Source organism: Cavenderia fasciculata (genome assembly GCF_000203815.1).
Source record: "Cavenderia fasciculata unplaced genomic scaffold Scf_EUAJFUG02HR96I-5, whole genome shotgun sequence".
In the NCBI taxonomy this organism is placed as follows: Eukaryota; Evosea; class Eumycetozoa; order Acytosteliales; family Cavenderiaceae; genus Cavenderia; species Cavenderia fasciculata.
In genome coordinates this window covers 43,805-61,424 of record NW_004457624.1, presented here as the reverse complement: position 1 = coordinate 61,424, position 17,620 = coordinate 43,805, and the positions used below count along the sequence as shown (strand labels likewise).

The 17,620-nt window shown below is 31.7% G+C and overlaps 8 protein-coding genes across 8 annotated transcripts; 1 reads left to right on the top strand and 7 right to left on the bottom strand.

Annotated features, from left to right (window-relative positions):
- Nucleotides 1–225: 225 nt before the first annotated feature.
- cda (cytidine deaminase) lies at nt 226–833 on the bottom strand (the record flags this gene model as incomplete). The annotated part of the gene is made up of 3 exons (XM_004349932.1): nt 226–351; nt 445–502; nt 592–833. 3 exons carry the CDS (start codon nt 831–833, stop codon nt 226–228), a joined length of 426 nt encoding a protein of 141 aa, XP_004349982.1.
- A 235-nt stretch (nt 834–1,068) lies between these two features.
- Nucleotides 1,069–2,266, bottom strand: DFA_11043 (uncharacterized protein; the record flags this gene model as incomplete). Its single annotated transcript, XM_004349931.1, has 3 exons — nt 1,069–1,597; nt 1,620–1,988; nt 2,064–2,266. 3 exons carry the CDS (start codon nt 2,264–2,266, stop codon nt 1,069–1,071), a joined length of 1,101 nt encoding a protein of 366 aa, XP_004349981.1.
- A 189-nt stretch (nt 2,267–2,455) lies between these two features.
- Nucleotides 2,456–6,180, bottom strand: DFA_11042 (uncharacterized protein; the record flags this gene model as incomplete). The annotated part of the gene is made up of 8 exons (XM_004349930.1): nt 2,456–3,776; nt 3,849–3,915; nt 3,998–4,200; nt 4,270–4,382; nt 4,472–4,766; nt 4,827–5,033; nt 5,123–5,324; nt 5,397–6,180. 8 exons carry the CDS (start codon nt 6,178–6,180, stop codon nt 2,456–2,458), a joined length of 3,192 nt encoding a protein of 1,063 aa, XP_004349980.1.
- Nucleotides 6,181–6,527: 347 nt separating this feature from the next.
- DFA_11041 (MOSC domain-containing protein) lies at nt 6,528–7,163 on the top strand (the record flags this gene model as incomplete). The annotated part of the gene is made up of 2 exons (XM_004349929.1): nt 6,528–6,641; nt 6,735–7,163. The coding sequence occupies 2 exons, from the start codon at nt 6,528–6,530 to the stop codon at nt 7,161–7,163; spliced, it is 543 nt and encodes a 180-aa protein (XP_004349979.1).
- An 83-nt stretch (nt 7,164–7,246) lies between these two features.
- On the bottom strand, nt 7,247–8,555 carry adh5 (zinc-containing alcohol dehydrogenase; the record flags this gene model as incomplete). The annotated part of the gene is made up of 3 exons (XM_004349928.1): nt 7,247–7,686; nt 7,786–7,861; nt 7,932–8,555. The coding sequence occupies 3 exons, from the start codon at nt 8,553–8,555 to the stop codon at nt 7,247–7,249; spliced, it is 1,140 nt and encodes a 379-aa protein (XP_004349978.1).
- Nucleotides 8,556–8,767: 212 nt separating this feature from the next.
- Nucleotides 8,768–11,112, bottom strand: DFA_11039 (uncharacterized protein; the record flags this gene model as incomplete). Its single annotated transcript, XM_004349927.1, has 4 exons — nt 8,768–9,406; nt 9,475–9,786; nt 9,879–10,124; nt 10,198–11,112. The coding sequence occupies 4 exons, from the start codon at nt 11,110–11,112 to the stop codon at nt 8,768–8,770; spliced, it is 2,112 nt and encodes a 703-aa protein (XP_004349977.1).
- Nucleotides 11,113–11,393: 281 nt separating this feature from the next.
- On the bottom strand, nt 11,394–12,128 carry med21 (putative mediator complex subunit 21; the record flags this gene model as incomplete). The annotated part of the gene is made up of 3 exons (XM_004349926.1): nt 11,394–11,455; nt 11,685–11,835; nt 11,931–12,128. 3 exons carry the CDS (start codon nt 12,126–12,128, stop codon nt 11,394–11,396), a joined length of 411 nt encoding a protein of 136 aa, XP_004349976.1.
- A 132-nt stretch (nt 12,129–12,260) lies between these two features.
- cpsf1 (CPSF domain-containing protein) lies at nt 12,261–17,450 on the bottom strand (the record flags this gene model as incomplete). The annotated part of the gene is made up of 5 exons (XM_004349925.1): nt 12,261–12,884; nt 12,968–15,634; nt 15,713–15,829; nt 15,905–17,107; nt 17,178–17,450. 5 exons carry the CDS (start codon nt 17,448–17,450, stop codon nt 12,261–12,263), a joined length of 4,884 nt encoding a protein of 1,627 aa, XP_004349975.1.
- Nucleotides 17,451–17,620: the final 170 nt, after the last annotated feature.

The following is a 17,620-nucleotide window of genomic DNA, read 5'->3' as shown; positions in this document are numbered from 1 at the left end:
AGTGATGACCAACAACAACAAAGTGTTGTTAAAATGTGATGGTTTGGTTTAGAGAGGTGTGAACAAACTAAAGTTAGAATTTAATTTAATTAAAAAATAATATGATGTTATTATTATATGTACCTAAAGTGATGACTATATTTTAATATTGTTGTTGTGATCATCTTGTTTTGAAGTTGAACTTGATGGGGGTTATATATTATACATAAATACATATATAAATATTTATTGATTGGTTTTTGGAGCTTCGAGATCATTTGGTGTGAAGGAACCTGGAAGGAGATTTAGAGAGGTTGTTTGGAACTTATCAGTCTTGTTTGGTTTAACACAATATACATCAAAATTTCCAAACTATATTTAAAAAAAGAGAGAGAAAGAGAGAGAATAAGAAGTGAGTTGGATAACAAATGATAGATAGATTGTTTCTTCAACAAGAATGCATACCTCTACACCAAATTGTCTGCAAGCACCGCAAGGGGTAATGAATCTATCTGTTACATCACTAGAGATGAGAGAGAAAGAGAGAGAGAGAGAGATTAGTTTAGTTGATTTTAAAGTAATCATGAATTCAATCAGAGAATAAATATATACGTTGTAACAACCAAAGTCTTAAACTTTTTGCAACCTTCAGAGACAGCTTTAGTGTAGGCAGTACGTTCAGCACAGATAGTTAAACCATAAGAACCATTTTCAACATTACAACCAGTATAAATCTTACCGTCTTCACCAAGAAGAGCAGCACCTACTCTAAAATTAGAGTATGGACAATAAGCCTTTGTCTTTGCATCGCATGCAGCATCAATAAGTTGTTCAAGTTCTTTGTTGTTTTCCATTATCTGTTGTTGTGGTTATCTCTATTTCTATTTTATTTGTACAAAATTTATATAATGTTTCGATTGATTCTTTGTCTTTTTTTCATTATTGAAAATAGATTTTTTTAATTCAATTTCTCAAACTTTGGAATGGAACGAACAAGCAAACAGATCTCTATTCTTTTTTTGCATTCTACAGTGGAAATCATTGACAATTCCTTCTTATTCTTGGTCTCGTTCAATTTCCTTTAGATTATTATTTTTTCAAAGAAGAAGAAGAAGAAGAGGATGAAGAAACGACTGATGGTGAAGAACCGTTCTTGGATGGTTCCTGTTTAGATTTAGACGAGGACGAGGATGAAGGAGAATTGGATGATGGTTTAGAAGAGGAGGAGGAGGAGGAGGAGGAAGAGGATGATGTTGATGATTTAGATGAGGGCTTTGCCTTTGGTGTTGCAATAGTCGGAACAGATGTTGGAGCTGAAAGAGCCAGCCTTCTCATTATCTTTTGTCTAAAAGTTTTCCTTTTCAATAGTTGGTCTTTTGATAGTTTTGGTTTTACAATCGTTATTATTTTGGAATCATTGTGCATGGTTGGTATCTTAATTTTTACACTAATATTCTTGTTGGCTTCATTCGAGTTGGACCTTTTGTTGTTGATGATCGTTGATGATGCACTTTTCTTTGTCGACAAAGGTATATTCTTGTTTGTTGTTGTTGTTGATGTTGTTGTTGTTTTGTCTTTCATGTCAACATCATCGCTACTGCTGTCATCTTCATCGTCACTATATTTTGTGCTGTTTGTACCATTTTTTTTTTTGATTTGAAAGAGGAACAAAGCCTTTTGATTTTGATGTAGCGGACAAAGTAGGCGATTTGTTATTATTGTTTGTATTTTTCTTTGGTTCAATGTCCATCTTTTTCGATGGTTCAGACTCATCTTGACTACTACCACTATCATCTTCATGAGAGGATGTAGATGATTCATCATCATCATCATCATCATCGTCAGATGATGAATCATTTGGATTTCTATAGACTGGATAGAGTTTATCTTTAGTGTCTCTCCATTTCTTTGCCTCTTCAAGTCCATCCAAGAATTGTTTTTTCTTTGATTTTGAATAAGCAGCATAGTTGTCGTCAAAGTTTAAAAAGTTATTATCTGTAACAAGTGCACTTGAGTAGGAGGATAAAACAAATAGGTCAGAAAGAGAGTGTTATTTGTTCATTACTACTACTGCTACTACATACTAATCATGACTACCAAAAAAGTAAACAAGTAAACTCTTTCCTTCCTTTTTTTGTGATAATACATCAGGATTTACCTCTGAATCCTTTGCTACTCTACAAGGCCATATAGGATAACCTGTATATTTGGTCCAACCTAATGTGCCCATTTCTGGGTGTGGCTTCTTGTTAGTTACTGTTGTTGGTTTCTTATCATCGTCAGACATTATATAATATACAATAATAGTGTATATGTCTTTATAGATAATTATTTAGATGAAATAGATATACCAGCACCTGAAAAAGATCAACTCATGGTGAAGTTAAAAACAAATTATTTTATTTTATTTTTTTGCACAGACATTAAAAGATATATTTTACAAGAAATGAAGGTCTATGATATAATGGTTAATTAATTAATTATTTTGTTGTCTTTGTAATTGTTGTTGAAGTAGGTGTTGTTCTGCTGTCAACATATGTAACATTGCTTCAAGACTTTGAATTTCGTGCTTTTGTTTTTGCATAGTGTCTTGATGTTCAACGATACTTTGTTCACGATCTTGAACTCTTCTGTTCATCATTTCAAGTTTCAAAACTAGTTCACTAATTTCAGCAGTCTTGAAACTACTTTGGCTGTTAAAGTTAACCTCTCTCTCTTTTTTCTCGTGATCCCATTGCTCTTCCAATTTTAAAACCTTTTCATCTTTTTCTTTGCCACTGACTTCAAGTTGGTCAACGTACTTGTTTAATTCTGTCGTATAACTTTTAAGTGCAGATGATTTGGTCTTCTTTTTAGTCAGACGATCACCAAGCTGCTTTTTCTCTTGGTTCAACTTTTCAATCTCTTGTCTAAGATTTTGAATCTCTAAAGAAGAAGAAGAAGAAGAAGATTCTTGTTTTTGGCCAAGGAATATTCCTGTTCCGGTAGAGTTGGTGGAGGTGGCAACATCTACAGCAGCACCTGTGTTGTTATGAATTACAGTTCCACTATCTTTGTGTTGTTGTTGTTGTTGTTGTTGTTGTTGTATCAAACTTGATTTGAGAGATTGATTTTCATTGTAAAGAGTATCATTGCGACGAATGAGATCCATTTTATCTGTTGATAGTTGAGAGACAATATCATTCTCGATAATGTTGACAAATCCTTCGCGAATGATGAGCTCGGTGACATTGAGTTCATCACCTTGAGGCAAGAATCGAGCGAGGGGATTGTCAAAAGAGAATTCTGCAAATCTCTGTACAAAATACTGTGGACGTTTGATTGAATCAAAGCTAGTTTGTTGTTCAAGTTCGCCCTTGAGGAGAGAGTGAAACTCTAGGGCAACCTTTTCACGATGTTGACCAAATGATTGACTAAACTGACATCTTCTTTTTACTTCATTTTGATAGGCTTGGTGGTACTCTGGGATCTTGGCAATCTCGTCCATCAAATCGACAGATTCAAACATTTGGGAAGGAATCTTGACCATGCTGTCCAACGATGACAATAGTCTTAGAATATGTGACAAATGACCATCTATCTGTTTGAGATCACCATTGAGTGCATGTCCAAGTTTTTCATATAATTTACAGGTTGCATTAAATGATTGGTTGGATTCTTTAAACAATTGTTCACTGTTGAAAATAAGACAAAAAGAAGAGGTTGGATCAATGGTTTTCAAATTGGTTTCCAACATTAACTTGACATTGTCATGGTTTTCTTGGATTCTCTTTAAATCTTCAAAAGAATGTGATAACCTAAAAAAAAAAAAAAAAAAAGGGATAATTAATATAATCTATACTATAGTTGTATTTAAAAAAGTTGCTTACAATTTTCTAAAATCTTCAAAATATTTCTTGGAACCTTGTAATACAGTTTCACTATTCTTGAATTCATCTAAAAAATAAAAAAGGGGGATGTGTGAGTTGGAAAAGGTTTACAATCAATTCTTTGTTTTTGTTTTTGTTTAAAAACATACTATAGAGAGAGTTCATATCATTGTTTAAGAAACCTTTGATAAAAGGGGGAAGATGATCAATGAATAGTTCTTTACTATCTTCACCAGATTCAATTGAAACCATTTTAAGCTCCTTGATTTGGTCATACAACTTTGAATTTGGTTTATACTTTTCTGAATAATTCTTTAACTTTGCAATGGTAGATTTAACTTCGTTACTTTCACTAAAAATAAAAAATAAAAATAAATGTTAACAATGTTTTTGGATTAAAAATAATAATAATGATATTTACATTCTAGATTGGTAATAGGATTTAAGTGAACTATATACCAAAGAATATTCATCTGCTCTAAATAAAATACTTTTAACAGTTTCAATAATATTACTAATATCTTGGATTTTGTTCTGTTTTGTTAAATAAATAATTTGTTAATTAAAAATAGAGAGAGAATTAATATATATATATATATATATATATTTAATAATAAACATACATGTTCTTCTTTGATTTGATCAGATATTCCTTGTAAATCACCATAATCTTTTAATTCCATGACATCTTTTGTAGAGAATTTAGTCAAAGATCGGTATGGTGGCAATTGAAGAGTAGAAATATTATTGATATCGAAACAATAAACCTTTTCAATAGTATAGATTGATCTAATATGTTTATCAACGAGACCTCTTGGGAATGGATGAAGATCAGAGGAATCCATATAGGTTACAAATAGTATTTTACCCTTTAATGAATAACCATACTTTTGTTCAAAACTATCATATCTTTCGTGACTATTAAAAAAAAAACAAATTAATAAAACTATCGATATTTTGGATTGATTATTATCATACCATAATGTATATAAATCTCTGATAAGAATTGAATGAGATTTAAACTTTTGTTCTTGATTTGATGAGAAAAAGTCTAATGGAACGATTCTGCTCATTAACCAATCACCATTGATAATATCTTGTAGACTGATACGCTTTGTGTGATCTTTTTCAATCATACTCTTGATCAATGTTTTAAAATCATTTGAAACAAATTCTAATGCATCACTAGAATAGTAAATGAAATAAAATAAAATAAAATGGGTTAATCGATTAATTTAAGATCCTTGATAATAATTGGTTTCATTGTAACATACACTTGAGAAGCTTGAATTTGTTGATCAATGTTTTCAGATCTCTTTTTAGCGAGCATATAGAATAATACACCGAGAGAATAGATATCTACACTTTCATCGTATCTACCCTTGGTTATTTCTGGAGCCATATAAAGTTGAGTACCAACTCTTGACATTGCATTCTCTTGCATTGTTAATAATTTACTGAATCCAAAATCAGATACTAATAATATGGTAAAAGAGATAATATTTAGTACCAATTTGATATATATATATATTTTTTTTTTAAACATACATTTAAAAACAATTTTACCATTTCTTTCATGAACCAAAACATTTGAAAGTTTAATGTCACGATGAACAATTGGAAACTTGTGTAGGAATTGAATGGCACTCACCATCTGAGAAAAGATAACCTTTAATACACCTTCACTTAGGAATGGATTGTGACCAAGATACTGTTCTAGTGTACCACGATTACAATACTCAAATATGTAGGCATAGATATCGAGTACTTCGTGTAGGTTTACAATGTATGGATGTTGATACTGTTGCAGACGTACCAATATCTCAAATTCTCCAGTGATGTACTTTGTGGCACCAGAATATTTAGTGTATGATGAAAGATTCAATATCTTTGCAGCATATTTGTTTCCTTTTTGGTCATTGACTGCATAGACTGCACCAAAGCTACCATGGCCCAATTGTTCTGCCTTTCTATAAATATTATCATCTTTTTGTGGTGGATTATTCTTGCAATAAATGTTAGAGTCTAATGTATTATGACCTCTGTTGTTTACATTTGGTTGTTGTTGTTGTTGTTGTTGTTGTTGGTATGTAGTAGGTGGGGGAGGTGATTGTTGTTGTTGTTGTTGTTGTTGTTGTTGTTGTTGTTGATGTTGCTGCTGTTGTTGCTGTTGTTGATAGTATTGATGTTGTTGCTGATATAAATGATGAAACTGTTCATGTGGTGATTGTTGCTGTTGCAGCTGCTGTTGTTGTTGCTGTTGCTGTTGCTGCTGCTGAAAAGGAGCAGGTGCAGGTACTGTATTCCTTCCAACAAATAAATTTCGATACATTTTTGTATTACTCGATAATAATAAAAGTGTGATAATAAAAAAAGTATACTTTTTTTTTTTGAACCAACCCAAAAATAAAATTTATTAAAAATTAAAAAAAAAAAAAAAAAAAAAATTACAATCTTATTTTTTTGAGAAATTCAAGGACCAAAGAATATCTCTACACTTTAAACTTAAAATGTATTCAGATGTGTTTAGATATTAATATAAGAACAAGTTGATCATGTAATTATTTGATTTTTTTTTTTTTTTTTGCAACAAGTTCTCTAAAACAATGATTAATTATACCAAGTCGATCGGTCCATCAAAACTAATAAACACTATATATAGTTGTTAGTATTTGAGAAATGTCAGTTGTAGCAGTCAGTCAGAGTAAAGAACATCACTTTAGTAAAGATGTTGTAGACTCGATCACATTGATCGAGGGTAGAGGTGTACTAGGTGATTGTCATTTTGGTGAGGTATATTGTTCTAAATAGCATACAACTTTCTTCTTCTTCTCTCTTCCTATTCCTCCTCCTCCTTGCTTATATATTTATTTTTCTTTTAATTAGAATGTTCAACATCTTTCAAGAGTCAAAGTAAACCCAAATCAACCTAATCTTAGACAGGTACATCTCATTTCACAAGAATTCCAACAAGAACTCAAAGGGAAAGGTTTTGTAAAGGGTTGTTTACCTGGTCAAATGGGTGAGAACATTACAACGGTTGGTATCGATCTAATCAATCTCCCACTCGGTACTACATTAACTATAAATGATGTTGTATTGGAAATTACTGGACTTCGTAATCCATGCCCTCAACTATCGAAATTGGAAAGTGATTTATTAGAGGCATGTCGTCTTCGTGATGAACAAGGTGAGATCATTGTAAGAAAGTCTGGTATCATGGCTATAGTACTCAAGGGTGGTAGTATCAAAGCTTCGGACAAGATTATCGTTCAATCACCTCCAGAACCACATGTAGCATTAAAAGTAGTCTAAACCACTAATAATAATAAACGTTTACTTAATTTAAAAACAATAAACCCAAACCTTTAGAGTTGGTTTTGGTTGGTTGATTTGATTTATTGGTGTTTAAAATTAATGATTGATCTAATAGTCTTTCCTTCATGTAGTGCATGGAAAGCTTCATTTATATCCTTTAATTCAAATTGATGAGTGATGAATTCGTCGACCTTGAGTGACTTGTTCATGTACTTGTCTACGATACCTGGTAATTGACTCTTTCCTTTGCAACCACCAAAAGCAGAACCCTTCCATACACGTCCAGTGACCAATTGGAATGGACGAGTTGAAATTTCTTTTCCAGCTGGGGCAACACCAATAATGGTACTTACACCCCAACCCTTGTGACAGCACTCTAATGCTGCTCTCATCACATCAACATTACCAATACATTCAAATGAAAAGTCAACACCTCCATCTGTAACATCTACCAAGTATTGTTGAACTGGTTTTTCCAATTTGGTTGGGTTGATAAATTCAGTACATCCAAATTCCTTTGCTAGAAATATAACAACAAAAAAGTAAGTTCACCGTTGACGATTTCTCTTCTTCAATTTTCTTCTTCCTTTTCTTCTTCTTCTTCTTTCTTGATATTCACCTTTTTCAAATTTGTCTTCATTAATATCAATACCAATAATTCTTTTTGCCTTTGCTTCAACACAACCAAGAATAGCCTACAAATAGCATTAAATTATTAGATTATTAATTTGTATTTGTTTGTTTTAAATTTGTTTTGTTACATACAGCCAAACCAACAGCACCCAAACCAAATACAGCAACAGTGCTACCCTCTTCAACCTTTGCAGTATTTAATACGGCACCATAACCAGTAGTGATACCACAACCCAATAGACAGACCTTTTCCAATGGTGCATCTTGACGAATGACAGCGACCGAGATCTCTGGAAGTACAGTGTACTCTGAAAAGGTAGAGGTACCCATAAAATGATAGATAGTTTGACCTTTACATTTGAATCTGCTTGTTCCATCTGGCATGAGACCCTTTCCTTGAGAGATTCTAATGACAGAACACAAGTTTGTCTTTCCACTTGTACAGAATTTACATTTACCGCACTCTGGTATGTAGAGTGGAATGACGTGATCACCAACCTTTACACTAGTGACACCTTCACCTACACTCTCAACGATACCTCCACCTTCGTGTCCAAAGATGACAGGGAATATACCTTCTGGGTCTAATCCACCGTGAGTGTAAGCATCGGTATGACATACACCAGATGCCAATATCTTTACACGAACTTCACCAGCCTTTGGTGCTTCAACCTCTACATCTTCAATCACAAATGGTTTCTTTGCTTCCCAACAAACTGCTGCTTTACATGTAATAGTCTTTCCTGTTGTTGACATTATTTGATAAATAATATAATATAATATATATCTAATCTAAAAAAAAAAAAAGATGAGCTACCCAAGAACTTCAATGCATTAAAGTTAATGCGAACACAAAAAAAAATAAATTAAATTAAATATTAAATAAAAATTTACGAGCTTGTGTGGTGATTATTATTATTAATATTATTAATATTATTTATTATTATAAATAAAGATAAGGTATTGTGTCAACAAGTATGAGCCCAAATCATTTGAGTTCTAAATTCATTTTGAATGTCAGAACCCAATGAAGGAGTAGTATGTTGTATGGCATGAATCTTGAATGATTTTAATCTTCCCAACTCTTTAGATGGTTCATAGATATTGTATTTCCTGCATTGATATCTTCCAAAGCTTAGTCTAAGTTCTTCTTGATACAATACACCCATCATAAAGTTTCTTTGTCTTTGTGTTGTCACAAATGGATAGATTGGATTCTCTTTGTAATCTTTAAAATCACGATCATTAAAGAAATCATATTCCTCTTGATGTTGAAAAGATGCATCTACCGCCATCCAATTACTATATTTAGGAGGATTAGGTGCAAACATACTCCAATTTTGATCTATACCAACAAATATGACCAACGGGTGAAATGGAATAGCTGTCTTTTGCATCTTTAGTATATTGACCAATGGTGTAAATATTAATAACCACAATGAAAATAATATCAATAACCATTCATATATATTATTATTATTATTATTAGTCTTTTGGTTGATAGTTGTTGTTGTTGTTGTTGTTGTGGTTGATGATGATGATGATCCATCTATTAATTCTTTTTCTTTTACTTTGTTAAAATCAATTCCTATCAATTTAATTATAAACTTTTAAATTAATTAGTAAACCAATAATAATCACAATAAATTGGATTGGTTTTATATATATTACATACAATAAATGATAATAAAAGTTTAGAAAGTATTCTTTCCGATAATCTATTATTTAATAATCTCTCCAATGGCCATAACAGAGGAGATTGTGAACAAAGAACGATAAATGCATCGTATTCATAATATTTATCACCTTGCAACTCTACATAATAACTATTCTTATTTTGTTGAGCAATTGATGACAATGTTGTCGTTGTTGTTGTTGTTGTAGTGGTGCCTCCATATGAAATGATAGGCGTTTGAGGTAATAAAAAGAATTCTTTGAAACAATTCAAACTAAATTCTGTTCCTTTTTGTGCATTGTCATAATAGATCTATGTTGTTGAAAATAATAATAATAATAATAATAATAATAATAATAATAATTAGTGGACCAAATAAAATAATAAATAAATATTTTTTATACCTTTAGAGAATGTCTATCATTATTGTTTTTTGAATTTAAATATTTGAATACAATATCCCAAAAGATTGATGGTAACATTGCAGCAACACAGACGATTGGTATAAAAATAAATAGGAATAAATTGAGACAAATACCAAATCCAATGTGCATTCCAATGAATCCTAGTATAGATACCATTCTAAAAAATGAATTAAATAATGGACAAACCATTAGAATAGGTCCTACGTATTCAAATATTAATGTAAACTAAAACAATATATATATATATTGAAATGTTAGTATTAATATATTTATATATGCATATATCTATTAAACATACTCTTGATAGAAATCTCATAAAGTTTGGAAATTGAATCAAAAAAGCAGATATTCCATGAGAAAACTCTTTTAGACTGACGGCATAGTAGACAGAGTCATAGGTAACATGCCATTCTACTCCATCTTTTAGTATTGCAGTGAATAAATATATACAGGTAAATTGTACTAAAAAACCAACAGTTGCAATTGATACATATTGATATTGTTGTTGTTGTTTTTGTTTTTGTTGTTGTTGTTTTTGAATGGTAGTATCATTATTATTATTGTTGTTGTTGTTATCAATGTTATTATTATTATTATTATTATTATTATCATCAATGATAATCTCTACGATTGATAAAGAGTTTAAATTATTTTGATGATTTAATTTGTTGTTTGATAATTTTAATAGAATTGAATCGATTGAATATTGATTACCCCATGGAAGAAAGATACACCAAATAAGCATACATCTAGTGTAATCATCTGAACCATCGAGTAGGAAATAATTTCTATTTTGAACCGAAGTGAGAAGGATGTATGACAAAAAGGTAGACAATCTTGTTTTGTAGCCAATCAACATTGAAATGACAGTGATTGCATTCAATGTCATCATTACTAATACAAATATAGTAGATTGATTAAAGTTGTAAAGAGAGAATCTACTTTCTATCAATGACAGTTGTACAGGATATTCACCCCATGTACTATAGTGCAGTGATGCTTCAGTAGCTCTTCTCTTTAAATCTATCAACAATATGAATGACATGAGTACTCTCAACAATGCCATCGATCTAGTGTCCATGTAAAAGTGTTTAAATAGTTGATAAAGAATCGATTTACTTTGTGAAAAGTAACCACCACCACTATTACCACTACTACCATGGTGGTTCCACTTTGTTGTTGTTCGTTGTTGTTGGAATTTGTCCCATCCCATTCTATTTTATTACTATTACTAACTACTTGGAATACTAATACTACAAACAAACTACTAATACTACAACTAATACTGCTACAAGATTATCTGTTTGTGATGATTCGAGAGGCGCAAAGTGGAGGCTTCGAAACAAAACTTTTTTTTATTTATGTGTCGGTTGTGCCAGATTCTCCAACAGATCCACAACATCAACGCCCGATTCCAACGAAAAGTTGTACAACTTGTTTCAGTGCGCACTGCTGTCGGATGTGGCCCTCAATCTAGTGAATGGCCACATAGTTCTATGTACTCTGGTTGGTGGTTAGAGGGTTTACTTGTTTTGGTGATTGATCTACAAACAGATCTGATCAAAAAGGAATTCCCACATGGTGTCTATAAATCCATTTTGTCGTGGTCTTTGTTGTTGTTTGTTGAAGATCTGCTGTTTGTTTCATCTGAAAGCATTCTTATCGCCTCTTTTACTTGTTGTAACATGATAACTGTGTATGTATGTGTGTGATAGAGATTGAAAAGTGAAAAGTAAGTTGATCTTTTTCTTTTTTTTCTTTTCAAAATAGAAAGATTCCACCTACCATTTTCATTCTCTTTATCTTGTAACTGTTGTTGTAATAGTTTTGATTCATGATTGAGAGCCTTTAGTCTTTGATATTGTTCATTCTCTGTTCTCTGAAATCCTGGTAGTGATTCTATGATTGACTCAATCAATTTTGTTGTTTCAATTACCTAATAGAGATCTCTATTGTTAATAATGTTCTCTCTCTATCTCTCTCTCTATCTCTTTCTCTTTCTTTCTATCTATCTATCTATCTATAGCATACTTGTAGAGCCATATGTTTTGTTTGACTATTCCAATTATCAGCATTTGTTAATTGTTCTTGTGTAAGTTGTGGTGGTTGATTGTTCATAACTTCACTAAAAGAGGATGGAGGTGCATCTCTTTGAAGAACACCTATACATGTACCGAATACTAAAAATAGATGATCTAATTTATCTTGTAATTGTGTTAATAGATCCATTGCATCACTCAACCGAAACTGATAATAAACAATGATGGTGATGTTTACAAAAAAAAATATTTTGAAAACCCTATACCGAGATAATGATCTTTTTAATTTAATTTAATTTAATTTATTTTGATTTAATTCTCTCTAGAACCAATTATAGGATTGATGTAATTGATTTAATAGATCCAATATGATGGGTGTAGTTGATCCAATAGAGGTTGCCAATTGTTTGGCATCATCTGGTGATAATGATTGGAATTTAGTGAGTAAATCTCCGTCGACAACATATTGATTGTGAAGATGTCCCAATGTGTTGTTGACATGATGTCCGTATCTGAAACCTCGTGGATTCAAACCAGCAGTTTGTCCTCTATGCATTAACTTTGTCTCTAGAGCATGTAGAATTTCATGGAATCTCTTGTTGATTGGCATCAATAGATTGATCCCTCCTCCAAGTGTACCATAGAAAAGTAAATGTTTATCATTTACAATGATACTACTACTACTACTATTATTATCATAGTTTGTATTTTTCATTGGAATTCTAACAAACTTGTTGTTGAGTTCACCAATGTGGAATGATGATTTTGCCAGGAGCATTTGACCGGCTCTACTCTCTGGGTCACTTGGATCAAATGAAAACATTCTAATATTTCTGTTTGCATCTGACAAGACCATCGATAGTTTCTTTTCATCAACAATAAAATCACTTGAATATGTTGAAACTTCTTCATAGTCTTTACCCAATAAAATAATATTTTTCTTTTGCTAAATATGTATATTGAGAAATGAATGAATTAGAATGATGGATTAGAATTGATTCATTGATAACTTTACGATTATTTTTATACAATAATACAAACTTTTAATTTAAAGAAACTAATACTCTTAAACATATCGCCAACTAGAATATAATTCTTGACAGTATTTAAACTGACAATGAAAATTTGTGTATCATAAAAAGCCAAACCAATGAGTGATCCACTTGAAAAGTTATTTACAATCATCTTTGGGCCAATTGACATGATCAATAAACCGTTCAAACCAGCTATCGATGTAACTGGTCCTTTTTGGTCCTTTTCATATAATAAATTGAGACGTTTTTGTAGTTGTGGTTGTAATTCCTCTGTTTCTATCTTCTGGTCTGGTGATTCATCTTGTTCTTTTTCTTCTTCTTCTTCTTCCTCTTCTACCTTTGGTTTTTCATCAGCTGATTCGGTATCTTTTTTTGGTTTTCCTTCTTCATCTTGTTCTTCTTTATCTTGTTGTTGTTCTTGATTATTATTCTCTTCTGTATTTGTTGTAGCTGTTGTTGTTGTTGTTGTTGTTGTTGTAGATTTTGAAGTTGCCGTATTGAATTGATTACGATGAGATACGATTTCGAAAATTAAAATACGACCTTTACAAACTGTATCCTCACCATGAGTGTAAGCAGTGCCTACAATAACAAAAGGTTTAAGTTTAGGGATAATATCACTTTCATCGGCATGACGTAGATAGATAATCTTGGAACATAAAACGGTTTCCTTTTCGGCAAGTGAAAATGAATCGATAATATTCCAATTGTTTGCAGGATCGATCAATTTCAACTGATACTTTTCCTCTAGCACCAATGGTTTCTTTAAAAGTTCTCTTTCTTGTTCCTCTTGTTCATCTTCATCGCTTTGTGGTGCTTGTGGATAACTGAGTACCAATACATAACATTTTTGGACGGGATGGTATGATATCTTGTGACAAGTCATACGAATGGCCAATTTGCGAATAGGCCATTCATTTTCATAGTTTGTACCATCTGGTAATCTACAAATACACAACATACCAGTATGATCAAAATAGATAAAACCATGTTTACAGTTTATATTATGAAAGGTAGTAAATGTTGTAATTGGTCTTTTAGATGAAGAGGAAGAGGAAGAAGAAGAGGAAGTAGTTTGTTGTTGTTGTTTCATTGGGTGAATACGAGGGAAGTTCTTTTCACTGAATATCCAAATCGGAGTACTGACACCAGAAACAAAAATACCTCTCTTGTTTCCTATATTTGAAAATGGAATGATTCTTCTTCTGTTCATTTCAACATTGAAATTAATGATTGTTGTTGAAGATGGTGTCGATGAAGAAGTTGCTGTAGAGGAGGATGAAGAAGATGAGGATGATTTCTTTTTTTCTTTAACATTGTTGTTGTTACTAGTTGTTGTTGTTGGCATTGGTTGTTCAAGAGGTAGTTCTTGATAAACATCATTGACAATTTTCTTAAAACTAATTTCATTTTTTTCATTTTTGAAACCTCTGTACAAATAAATTTGATCATATTCATTAATTGCTACCAAATATGGAACTGACCAAATAGAATCACTTAAATAATGGATTGATATCTCTTTAAAATTTAAATTATTAGTTTGAATATTTTGTTGTTGTTGTTGTTGTTGATTATTATTATAATTTAAAAGAATATCCAATTCCTTATTAAAATGATTGGTTGTAAATATGGGTGTTGTTGGGTCACTTGCTAGATAAATATTTAAAGTATAATTGCTATCCAATATCAAAAGATAAATGTCACCTGCTTGATTGTTTGATTTTTTGAATGTCCACCAATTGCTAATTGGGTTAAGATCAATAAATAATGAGCAAGTCATAATTGATGTTGTTTTGCTTGAATTGAATGGTATATCTAATTTGGAGATTGTGAGATCCTTTGGGTTACCCTTGTACAAGGATATATTTCCGTCTTGGTGGTGGAGCAAAATGTAGGGGTCACAAACATAGGCATATTTAATTGGTGATTGTTTGATCTCTTGAGTGACAGATGAATGTCCATTCATCACCTTGATACTAGTGGGGTGAATGAATACCAATCGTTTGTTGTTAAACAGGTTGGCAGCCAAAACTGTGGGGTTTGAAAGGGTAGCAACCTCTTTTAATTCTTGAGCAGTGTGGAAGATTAAAGTATTTTTTTCTTGTGACAAAACAAGATAACTGTGCCAGTTTATATCTTCCTCCTCCTCCTCGTTTTCTTGTTCTTGTCCTATTTCCAGATGTCTCTTTTTGTTCTTTGAAGATGATTGTTCAGGATCATAGTACAAAGTCCATGCTTGTTTGACACCAGACAATTCAAAAGAGATGATCATATCGGGACGAACATTTTTCTGAAGAATTGTAATGGCTCCATTTTTACCATGACCAGAACAGGTAACCAATTCATAATCGCGATCTGCAATTGATGCCAAGTTGACTGCGTTACCAGAGGATTTACCATTTCTGCTGCTAGTATGATCTACCTCATTTTCTTCATTTTCTCCCTTGTTTGATTCATAAGAGATACCAGTGATCATATCGCTGATTGGTCCAATATTGGTAATATGATCACGAATGGTGAGTTGATAGGACTTTGTTTGGTATCTGCTTCTATTAAAAATTGCATCTGCCTCATCATCTTCTTCTTCAGCAATACTTGTTGACGGATTATCATCCTCTCCAAATAATACTTCTGATGTTTTTTGTTTTTTATATGGATTACTCTAAAAAGAGGAGAAAAAAAAAAGAATTGGTTAGCTCAAAGGTTGTTAACAAACCAAGGTATATATATTAAAACTTACTAAATTTTCGGTAACATTATTTGTATCAACATCAATAACTTTTTCTGTATATTCCAATAATAGAGAATCACCCAATCTTGATCCTAAAAATAATAATGTTGATGATAAAACACATATCTAATAAATAAATAAAAAAAAAAAAGAGTTAAAAAGATAAGTTCAATGTGGGGGTTTTTTTTTTTGATAACATACATTTGAAGATAAAACACTTTTACCAGCCTTTGTAATGTTGATACGTTGAACACTTCTACCATCAGATATGAGGTGAAAGATTAAAAGATCACCATTTTTAAGAGAAACAAGGAGACGATCTTTTTCGAGGAATGAATAGACTGCACAATCCATTGTAAAAACAAGATTGGTTGACGAGTTATCGATTGGTATGGCAAATGGTTCACCAGTTGGAGAGGTAGTGTCAATGAGAGCATAGGAATTGGTTGCCAGGGCGTATCGAGACGATTGTGATACATAAAACATTATATTTGGAGTTATAACCAATGATCCTCCAAGTGGTTCTGGAACGGATAATAACTTTTCACAATTGTAGGGCATATGGTCAAAACTCCAAATAATAGATTGTTGCTTTTGAGAGAGATTAAGAGTGACAGCAGTCAAACAAGATGTCAACTTTTTAACGGCAATTCTGGCTGTCCAAGTTTGTGAAGGCTCATGTAAAATGAGTAGAGTAGGTTCATAGTATCCATGAAGAAATGTCAAATCTTTAACATTTTCAACACCAATAGATTTTAATGATATAATATAGGAATCTTTAAGATTTCCTTTTGAAGTAAACGAAGAAGATGAAGATTCTGTTGATTTACCGTTGACATTATTATTATTATTATTATTATTACTATCCTTGGTCATGTGTTCTTCTTCATATTCGTCTTCTTCATCCAAAATAGAAGACATTGTATGTCTAAATGGTAGTACAACTAAATGTCTATCATACAACAACATGACAGCACATCTTTGTTGATAGTCCATTTTAAGAATGGGAGGAGATCTAAATGTCTCTCTTCCACTCTTGAATTCGTTTCTTTCGTAATAGTGCATCGAATGAATATCCAATTGTTGAGTGTTTTGATTAAATGACAATATAGACAACTTTGCATCTTTAAATGTAAGAATAATACAATCTCTATCTTCATTTGGAAATCTAACACAATTCAATGATTCAATCACTCCAAATAGATTCTTTTCATAATTTAATTCTAACCATGGTTTTTGTTGATCCGTCATATTATTATTATTATTATTATTATTATTGTTATTGTTACTATTATCTTTTTGATTATCATCATCATCATCAGAGGAATCAAGAAAAGACATATCAGACTCTTCACTATTATGTTGTTTCTGTTGTTGTTGATGTTCTGTTTGTTCATTCTTTTCCTTTTTAAAATAATAATGATATTAATATTGATGAGTAATAGATAGATAGATAGATAGATATCTAACATACATATTTTATAGAATATATTTGAATGACGGTAGTTTTAGCAACGATGAGGTTTACAGTATCTTTTGAAGTTACATTTCCTTTTATACAAAACTCTATTCCTGTTGGCATGTGTAGTTGTTTATGATATAAATAACTAGTGTTGTTTGTTGATGTTGATGTAGATGTGGAAGAAGCGTTGGGTAGACCACCACTATTATTAAAGGGAGCAGCATGAGTAGTATCGATTACCATGTTATTGATAAAGTTACCAGTAACTGGTGGTGAAGATGACATTCTTCTCTATTCTCTATATTTCGAAAGATAGGATAGAAGAAATGAAGTGAATCTGTGTGATCATCATCTCTCAGCTGATTGAAGGAAGTTCGTTTGTAAAAATATTCAAAAAAATCATAATAGTATTTTAAAATTTTTTCCCTCCAAACGAGTTCATTTACGTATGATTG